Raw genomic sequence first — 9,941 nt, 5'->3', positions numbered from 1 at the left:
CCCTTCTGAAATCATCCAATTTGATCCTAGCTGACATCTGTTAAGCATTGGATCCCTACCTTCCGTCTTCTTCCTAGTTTGATGAAACAGAATCACCTTCGGACTTGTCTGCAGAACAAAGAAAAATGAAATGAGGATTCCATAGATTCTGAGGCATAATATATATTTATTATATATATATCAAAACATGTTATTGTTTGTCACAAAGTCAGCCAGATGTTTAGAATAGATTTGACATTTTTGGTACACATATCCAGCCATTCCCAAAGAGCTGGGACAGACAAATATTGTTTGATAGTGTTAAAGGTTGCAGGATGTAAGCTATTCCAAGTAAAGCTGCCTTTTGCAATTGACTGTCAGGGATTTTGTCAATGCCAATGGTGGCCAAGTGGTGATCCAGATATTTTGAGATTAACATTAATATTATTATGGTTGTTGTTACCTTTAAGTGTGCAACTAAGCCATACATAGAGATCTCCTAAGATAGTAGTTCTCAATCTTTTCTTCACCACAGATCCCCTTTAAATACCTTTTGTGGTAACAGGCCTCAAAACGTAACTCAAGATTTCAATCATAACATTTTTTTCAAGCCTTCGCGGAGCCCCTTTGATCACACTGCGGCTCCCCAAGGGTCCATGGACCACAGGCTGAGAACCACTGTCCTAAGACATAACTACATAACTTCTTGAAATATCATGAAAGATTCTTGCTCTACAAAATTGCCTAGTACAAAATCAAATGAGTATGCTTTTTTCAGTCTCAGCAAAGACTGGCAATAAAAACAAACATTTTAGAGATTGCTCTGTGAGTGAGATGGGTGGTCTCTACATTTGATGTATAAATATCAATAAGATTTTTAAAAATATCTTTTTCATCAACCACCACTCCCCTCCAAAGGCAGAATTAATAGTGGAACTTACGTAGCTCTTCAGCCTTTGAAAAATGGCTCTTTAAAAAGTCACAGTGCTCATTCGCCCTTTTCTGGAATGGCTCAGTATTAAGAAGGAAGAAATTCTGCTCTGTGGCATTATAGAGCGGCCACTCATCCTCGGTGGCCACCAACCCAGCAGGATTCCTATGGAGGAAGAAAAGGATGCTGTTGGAAACTAATCAAGGAGAGAACCAGAGCTTTTTTTGTTGCAGAACGCCCAGAACTAAGTTCTCACAACCTGGGCACCCTCCATCTTGGGAGTTTCCTCTTTACTACTTACTCCCTTGCTAGCCTTTGCTCATTCTCCAAATGATACAGTAATGCTTTGTTTTCTATCTGGCATTTATTTACAATGGCTGCAGCATCCCTGTGTTATGTGGTCACCATTTGAAAGCTTCCCTGCTGACTTTCAACAAGCAAAGTTAGTGGAGGAAGCTGGATTCACATAACCATATGTTATACTTAACAACTGCAGTGATTTGCTTAATGACTGTGGTAAGAAATGTCTCAAAATTGGGCATGATTCATCTAACAACTGTCTTGCTTAACAATAGAAATTCTGGTCCCAACTGGTCGTAAATTGTGAACTGCCTGTATTAACGCAACCTGTAAACATAGAAAAAAGGAATAGTGTGCATTATTTTATGGCTGCATTACTTTAGACATAAAGTGCGTTTGTTGACTGGTGGGGGCTTTCTTTGGATTTGAAATACAAATTTATAGAAATAAAGTGAACCACTTACCCAGTTCTGGCAAACTCTGCCCAGTATTGCATCATCTTACGGCTCAATCTGGCCTCAGCCTCTGTGTACGTTTGATTGACAGGAAGCACGGATTCAAGGGTCCCAAAAACGTAAGGAATCTCAGCACCATGGGATGCCCCAATCCATTCAGGCCAGACTGACCATGAAGGGCGATGTGCAAATAAATAGGCATATACAGGACTCCCCATTTTCCTGATATTTCTTGCAGCTTCAATCAATGGGCATGCAGTGACCCAATCTGTATAGAAGTGGGACAGAGCAGAGCGGTATTTGGCTGGGCCCTGATTTCCTTCACTGTACCTCAGGGCAACCGTCTGAACAAAGTCTTCAGTTGCATTTGGCACCAACAGTTCTATCCCTTTCAGAAGCTGCTCCTGATTGATGAGATTGTGGGTGGTGTTAGAGAAAAGATAAGGGACAAATGTGGCTGCTTCATCAGAGGTTTTTCCTATGAGGACGGGTTTGACCTGAATTTGCCCCTCCTCCATGAGTTTTTCTGGATCACCAAGCAAAAAATCCCCATCTATGGTTGGCCTGAAGGGAAAATTCAGAAGGAAGCCTCCTTTGAAGAACATAGATATTTCATGTCGAATAAATTCAGAAACATTTTTCGTTTCCAGGCAATGCAGTATGCTGGCATTACTGTCCTCGGAGCAACCTAGCAAATGAACAAATTCCAGCGATAACCGTTTGGCTTCCTCAGGAGACCTCCAAGACCAGAAAGAATTGGCTGTTCCACTCTGGATCACCGCTTGGGCAAAAAGGTCCTGGCTTTTTGGCGCAAGAAGATGGACATTCACAGAAGATCCTCCAGCACTCTGGCCAAAAATGGTCAACCGAGAAGGGTCTCCCCCAAAGGCAGCTGCATTCTCTTTTATCCACCTCAGGGCCAGCTGTTGGTCCCATAAGCCCAGGTTCCCTGGAGCAGCTGGGGGCAAGCAAAGAAAGCCTAGGGCTCCCAAGCGATAATTGATGGAGACCACAATGACATTTTCAGTGGCAGCTAAGGAGGCCCCATTGTATATGTCCAGAGAAGATGAGCCCATGAAATATCCCCCTCCGTGTATCCAGACCAAAACAGGCACTGGTGAAGAAGGTTGTGGGTGCGGCATCCAGATGTTGAGGGAAAGGCAATCTTCTGACAGTGGTGTTTTAGGAGTAAATATCTCTGCTTCAGGGACATCCTGGAAAATAAATTGAGGACAGGAATTGCCAAAGCTGGTGGCCTCCAAAATTTGAGTCCATGGCTGATGTGGAAGAGGTTTCTGGAAGCGCAACTTCCCCAGGGGAGGCTCGGCATAAGGAATGCCTAGATAGGCTGTCACAGATCCAGGGCCAGTCAGGAACCGCTTGCCCCTAATAGGGCCACTGCTGGTTATGACCACTGTGTCCCCATTAAAAACAGAACTGGAGGCTAATGGAAAGAGGAGGAGGAGGCAGCACCAGAGAGAAGGGCATAGCTGACAAAGCATTGCAACAGTAGGAAGAGTGGATGGACCTGGAAAAAGTTACAACCAATATGAGATTATTCTTCTTACTGTATAAGCCCACCTTACGCTAATTCATCATTGATTTATATGTGATAAATGTGATAAATAAATATTATTTTTATTTCTCACCTTTATAAGTCCACCCATCTCGCAAAAAGTGAGTCTAGGTGGCAGATAACCATCAATAAAAATAAATGAAATGATTTTCACAGTGGAGAAAGTCATTGAAAAACTGAGCTTTCTACCACTGTAGTCCTTTCACACCTGAATGTTAACCTTGATTTGTCTGAGATTCCCTTTTCCTGCCACAGTTGCTCAACCAACTAAAAGGTTAATCAACTTTGGGTCTTTCCCCTCTTAAACCTGCCCACTGTACAGAGAATCGTTGACTTATAACCCACAATTAGGCCCAAAATGGCTGCAGCCCACTACCGGGCCTTGAGCCTTTCANTCATGCCCGTTGCTGGTTGGCTAACTAGCAACAGGGTCTTGCCAGCCAATGGAATTGTGTGATTACAAGCCAGGGGAATCCCATAAAAGAGGGCTCCCCTGGCCCAGAGAGCCAGTCCGGATTTACTTTATGCCTTGCCAATAAACCAAGAGCTGACTGTCACTCGACTCGTGTCTTACTGCCTGCACGATCTAACAGTGTGTCTTTTATTATATTTGACAGTTTTATCAATGGAGTCCAGATTGAAAGCACAAAGAGTAGAGATGGGTCTTCCCCACATCACATTAGGATTTTGGGGCGGGGGCAGCTGATGGAGGTAGTTTCAGTAGATAGTTGCTAAAGGGAAAACTTTAGAAAGCCCAACTCTTAATACTATGAATTTCTCTGGTTGGGCAACAGGTGGACTTTTTTTTCCAAAGCAGAAAAAGGATTCCAGTAACTGCTGGAATCTGAGATTGAAACTGTTTTTACAGCACATGAGAAAACATCTCTAATTAAATGGATCATATCCTAATTTATGCATCCTGTCTAAACTGGTTTCTCCATATGAGGTTATATTAAAATAGTTTTGATTGCAATACCCAGAATACCAAACCTGCTCATTTGTTAGATTTAAGGATCTCAGCCCTATGAAAAAGATATGATAGTCATTAGGTTATAGAAAAAATTGGCAGAATTCCTGTTTCCTTTATTTGTTTTTCCATATTGCATCAAGTTTTGACATTGTGAAAATAACAGGATATTTATCCAAAGAATTCAGGCAGTATTTATCAAGAGGTTCTTGGGGGGGGGGGGTTAATTAAAAGCCTGCTTCAAATCAAGATATAACAAATTACACCTAGCAGTTTATTATTTTTACAGCAAAGGTTATGTGGGGTTTAGTTGTCTCCTTATTCGTCTTCCAAGTTCCCCCTAGTCAGTCTATGAAAGGACAATGGATCCTTCTGGAAGGTTCTCTGGCACAGCTTGTCATCATTTCCCCAGGCTTTAAGGAAAAGTCTTGATTGGTTCCTGAGAGAAATAAAGACACAACCGCTATTCTGAAGCCAACAACACTGGAGCTACGTCTTCAAATAGTGCCTTTAAGATGTGGACTTTCAAAGAGATTCAACTTAAATGGCAGCCCTTCATGGTAGACCAGTTCAAGAAATAGGCCAAGCAGAGATTCCAGGATGCTCTTCTCTCTAGTAAGGTAGAATAAGAGAATTTTATTTATTATATGTATTTATTATATGGTTATTTTTACAAATACTTTAACTTTAACTTTAATCACATTTATACCCCGCCCTTCTCCTAGTGGACTCAGGCCGGCTTACAGCCAGTTTAAAACAGAATAGCTAATACAATATACAAAATTTAAAATGTGGTTAAAATGAAATATTAATATAGGCCTTTTATTTTTTTAAAAGTTATTTAAAAACCAAATTTAAAATACCCCTTAGGCCAGTCCTGCCAGCTGAAATAGCCATGTCTTGAGGGCGCGGCGGAAGGAGGGGAGATCCGGAATCACCCAGATCTCTGGGGGTAGTTCGTTCCAGAGGGTGGGGGCTCCAACAGAGAAGGCTCTCCCCCTGGGGGTCGCCAGCCGACACTGTATGGTTGACGGCACCCTGAGGAGACCCTCTCTGTGGGAGCGTATCGGCTGGTGAGAGGTAATCTGTGGCAGAAGGCGGTCTCGGAGGTAACCAGGTCCAATGCCATGGCGCGCTTTAAAGATGATAATCAACACCTTGAAGCGCACCCGGAAGGCCACAGGCAGCCAGTGCAGCTCGCGTAGCAGCGGCGTTACATGGGAGCGATGAGTCACTCCCATCACCGCCCGCGCGGCTGCATTCTGGACTAACTGGAGCCTCCGAGTGCTCCTCAAGGGGAGCCCCATGTAGAGAGCATTGCAGTAGTCCAGGTGGGAGGTGACAAGAGCATGGGTAACTGTGCGCAAGGCATCCCGGTCCAGAAAAGGCCGCAACTGGTAAACCAGGCGTACCCGGTAAAACGCCCCCCTGGCCACAGCCGTCAACTGGTCTTCCAGTGTCAGCCGTGGATCCAGGAGGACACCCAGATTGCGTACCCTCTCTGAGGGAGCCAAAGTTTCGCCCCCTATAGTCAGCGACGGAGTCAGCTGACTATGCCTGGGAGCCAGCAACCACAGCCACTCAGTCTTGGAAGGGTTGAGCCTGAGTCTGTTTCTCCCCATCCAGACCCGTACGGCCTCCAGGCACCGGGCCATCACGTCAAGGGCATCATTGGGGTGGCCTGGGGTGGAAATGTACAGCTGAGTATCATCAGCGTACTGATGGAAATCCACCCCAAAGCCACGGATGATCTCCACCAGCGGCTTCACATAAATATTGAACAATAAGGGGGAGAGGACCGACCCTTGTGGCACCCCACAAGTTAGGGGCCTTGGGGTCGACCTCTGTCCCCCTGCCAATACAGACTGCGTGCCATCGGTGAGGAAGGAGGAGAACCACCGTATAACGGTGCCTCCCACTCCCAACCCCACCAGGCGCCGCAGCATGATACCGTGGTCCACAGTATCAAAAGCTGCTGAGAGGTCCAAAAGAACTAGGACAGAGGAATAACCCCTGTCCCGGGCCCTCCAGAGATCATTCACCAATGTGACCAATGCCGTTTCCGTGCTGTATCCCGGCCTGAAGCCCGACTGGAGCAGGTCTAGATAATAAATAAACCCACACTCCTTCCTCCTATTTTCCCCCCAACAACAACCCTGTGAGGTGAGTTGGGCTGAGAGAGAGTGACTAGTCTCAAATCGGCCTATTTAAATATAATGGGAACACAGAGCATCTTACATGGACTTTAGAGATTCAGATTAAGGCACCAGGCTAAACATTACCAGACTGTGAGTTCTAATCCTACTTTTCTGGCTTTCATGGCTAAGTTAGGATTAGAACTCACAGTCTCCTGATGTCTAGCCCGGTCCCTTAATCTTAACCTTAAAAGTCCATCTAAGGTGCTCTCTGTTCCCATCTTATACTAAACAAGGTGGGGTTTGTGGAATCCAAATGCAGGACCCAAAGTAACTAATCAAGGCTTGCTGCAGTATTTACTGTTAACACTGGAGAAATTCCCTTCAGAAAATAGTCGGAGGAACTCTTGCAGAGAAAAGGGTGCTGTCAGGCTTGTCCCAGCTTGGGCGTTTAGGAAATAATGAACCTCGACTCCATTTGTAGCAAAAAGTATACTTTTACTAAAGTCAAGTGGTTACAGTGCAAGAAAAGCTGGATTTGAGTATTCCTGCGCAAAGCCTGCCTTTCCCCCTTCTCCCTGGCCCTCCCCCCTTGACCAATTTGTAAGAGTCCCATAATATTCTAATTAGGTGTTTTGGTAACAGCTTTAAGGTTTGGCTCCTCTTTGGTGGAGTTTCGCATTCCATTCTCGCTAGTGTTCTTGGATTTGTTCCAGATTGGCACCTCTGGTTCCTGTCATCCTATCATTCCCCCTCCCTACATCCCCATTATCTCTCTTCCCACATTTTATGGCACTATGCCAGCGAAATGAAGTTGGCCGAAGCAATTATGATGGCAGACCTGACAAATTCATTCATATTTATACATTTCAAAATGGAGGGGGATTTATATACATGCATATATATGTGTAAGTAATAACATCACTGATCTGAAGTTACTTCCTGCTCTTCTGTTATCTAGAGAGGACAATGGTCTTAGTTAGGAGAAATATTTGCATCTTGAGATTCAGGGTTGCCTATGTGAATGTTCTGATAAAATTTACCACAGGCACTGGGGGCTACAAGGACACATTCCTAATATCTCCATTTGTCTATTAAATAGTCCCATTCATCTGAAAACTGATCCCCCTCCCAGGCTGAGTTTCATTCTCATGCTTCCTCTTTCTCAGCACTGTGTAATCTTCTCTGTAATTTACTATTAATGGCTCATTCCTTCTTTCCCAGTGCCCAAGATCTATATTTGTTTATGCTGCGATTTAGAGATCCTCCAGGTTCCTCTTCCGCAAAGGTCATTGGCTTGAAGAGCTTCCACTCTGCACAGTGAGGCTGAACCACAAAAGTTCTACTTAAAAATTGTTTGGAATGACGATGTGATACTACTATTTAGAAATAAAATCTAGCCCCCTTCTGAAATCATCCGACTTGATCCCAATTGATGCACATTACTACAACCAAGCATTTGGATTCCTACCTCCTCTCTTCTTCCTAGTCTGACGAAACAGAATCACCTTCGGACTTCTCTGCAGAACAAAGAAAAGTGAAATATCAAGGTAAGGTGGACATCTTATCACTAAAGAATCTGAATCTAGAAGTTGTCTATAGAGATTCTCAGTCATCCAGGTCATGGTTGTCCCAGAGGTGCTTTTTAATGAAGAAGAGCTGAAGAAGCTTCTTGGATGAGAAGCGAAACGTCTTCAAAGAAAAACAAGAAAATCCAGTTGCCCCATGAAAAAGCACCTTTGGGACATGTTGAAGTTGGATTCTGAAGATTCCATAGATTCCGTGGCATAATATATATTTATTAAATATATATATCAAAATATATTATTGTTCATCACATAGTCAACCAGATGTTTAGACTGGATTTGACATTTTTGGTCCACCTATCCAGGCCTTCCCAAAGAGCTGGGACAGGCAGATATTGTTTGATGGAGTTAAAGGTATCGTCGCAGGATATAAGCCAGGGGTGTCAAACTGCCGGCCCGTGGGCCAGTTGCATCACAAGGAGACCGCGCCCATCCCAGCACCGGTAATGCAAAAAAAGTCACGATACGTCATGATACATCACATGACATGGCGAGGTTGACACCTATGATGTAAGCTATTCCAAGAAATTGCTTTTTGCAATTGATTGATGGGAATTTGGCCCATGCCAATGGTGGTCAAGTGGTGGTCCAGATGTTTTGGGATTATCATCATCATCATCATCATCATCATCATCATTATCATCATCATCATCATCACTACTACTACTTCTATAGGAACTAAGATATACATAGTGAGTGGATCAGTGGTTCTCAACCTTTTTTTCACCACAGACCCCCTTTAAATATCCTTTGTGGTAATGGACCTCCAAGATTTAACTCAAAATTTAAATCATAACATTGTTTCAAGTCTTTGTGGACCCCCTGTGAACCACAGGTTGAGAAGCACTGTTCTAAGACATAAGTAGAGACCTAACTCTTGAGACATTACAAAATTGCCCACTACAAAATCAAATGTTTTATTTCAGTCTCAGCAATAAAAACAAATTTTTAGAGATTGCTGTATGAGTGAGATGGGTGGTCTCTACATTTGATGTATAAATATCAATAATTTTTTAAAAAATATCTTTTTCATCAACCACTACTCCCCTCCAAAGGCAGAACTAATAGTTGAACTTACGTGGCTCTTCAGCCTTTGAAAAATGGCTCTTTAAAAAGTCACAGTGCTCGATCGCCCTTTGCTGGAATGGCTCAGTATTAAGAAGGAAGAAATTCTGCTCTGTGGCATTATAGAGCGGCCACTCATCCTCAGCAGGATTCCTATGGAGGAGGAAAAGGATGCTGATGGAAACTAATCAAGGAGAGAACCAACACAGAAATAAGGATAAATTTCCTGACAGTGAGAACAATTGATCAGAGGAACGGCTTGCCTTCAGAAGCTGTGGATGCTTCATCACTGGAGGTTTCAAAGAAGAGATTGGACAGCCATTTGTCCAGAATGGAATAGAATCACCTGCTTGAGCAGGAGGTTGGACTAGAAGACCTCCAAGGTCCCTTCCCACGCAGTTATTCTGATGTATGTTATTCTGATGTACTTCTTTTCCAAAGTGACCAGTCTTGACTTGAGAAACTATAACCAAGGGGAACTCCCAAAGGGGACCTTGAGGGAGGGGTGGGGTTTGGCTGGGTGAAATCTCTTGTGTCTCCTCCTTGCTGATTCAAACCCAGGTCAGCTCCTCACAGACTCTTGAAATCTGCCAGTCACAATCCACCAACCCCATTCCTCACACCCTGGGAACCCTCCATTTTGGGTGTTTCCCCTTTACTACTTACTTCCTTGGTAGCCTTTCCTCATTCTCCTAATGATACAGTAATGCCTTGTTTCCTATCTCCTTTTTACCTTCTTTATTCCGGGTGTAGAAATAACATACCTGGAATATGTGTAATACCACTGAACTCATAAAAGAACGATTACCTATAAGTGACATAATTAAGAATCCTTAAAAATTTCAGGGCTTTTCCCTGTACTTGGCAACTGGCATGTATTTACAATGGCTGCAGCACCCCAGGGTCACGTGGTCACCATTTGGAAGCAAGCAAAGTTATGGATTCAC

General features: G+C 43.6%; 2 protein-coding genes across 2 annotated transcripts in view; both read right to left on the bottom strand.

Annotated features, from left to right (window-relative positions):
* Positions 1–73: 73 nt before the first annotated feature.
* On the bottom strand, positions 74–3,184 carry LOC107298150 (cholinesterase-like). Its single transcript, XM_015827514.1, has 3 exons — positions 1,675–3,184; positions 921–1,075; positions 74–108 (listed from the first exon to the last, which is right to left on the bottom strand). The coding sequence occupies exons 1-3, from the start codon at positions 3,165–3,167 to the stop codon at positions 74–76; spliced, it is 1,683 nt and encodes a 560-aa protein (XP_015683000.1). The 5' UTR covers positions 3,168–3,184.
* A 1,514-nt stretch (positions 3,185–4,698) lies between these two features.
* Positions 4,699–9,941, bottom strand: part of LOC107298147 (cholinesterase-like) — a 7,214-nt gene continuing 1,971 nt past the window's right edge. The window contains exons 2-4 of the mRNA XM_015827511.1: positions 9,008–9,147; positions 7,815–7,863; positions 4,699–4,820 (exon numbers count right to left, since the gene is read on the bottom strand). Coding sequence (XP_015682997.1) covers positions 7,829–7,863; positions 9,008–9,147 — 175 coding nt within the window. The 3' untranslated portion in view covers positions 4,699–4,820; positions 7,815–7,828. The remainder of the gene's footprint in view (positions 4,821–7,814; positions 7,864–9,007; positions 9,148–9,941) is intronic.

This window comes from Protobothrops mucrosquamatus, unplaced genomic scaffold, assembly GCF_001527695.2.
Source record: "Protobothrops mucrosquamatus isolate PMUCROS unplaced genomic scaffold, P.Mucros_1.0 scaffold3746, whole genome shotgun sequence".
Taxonomy (NCBI): Eukaryota; Metazoa; Chordata; class Lepidosauria; order Squamata; family Viperidae; genus Protobothrops; species Protobothrops mucrosquamatus.
This window is presented reverse-complemented; position numbering and strand designations above follow the sequence as displayed.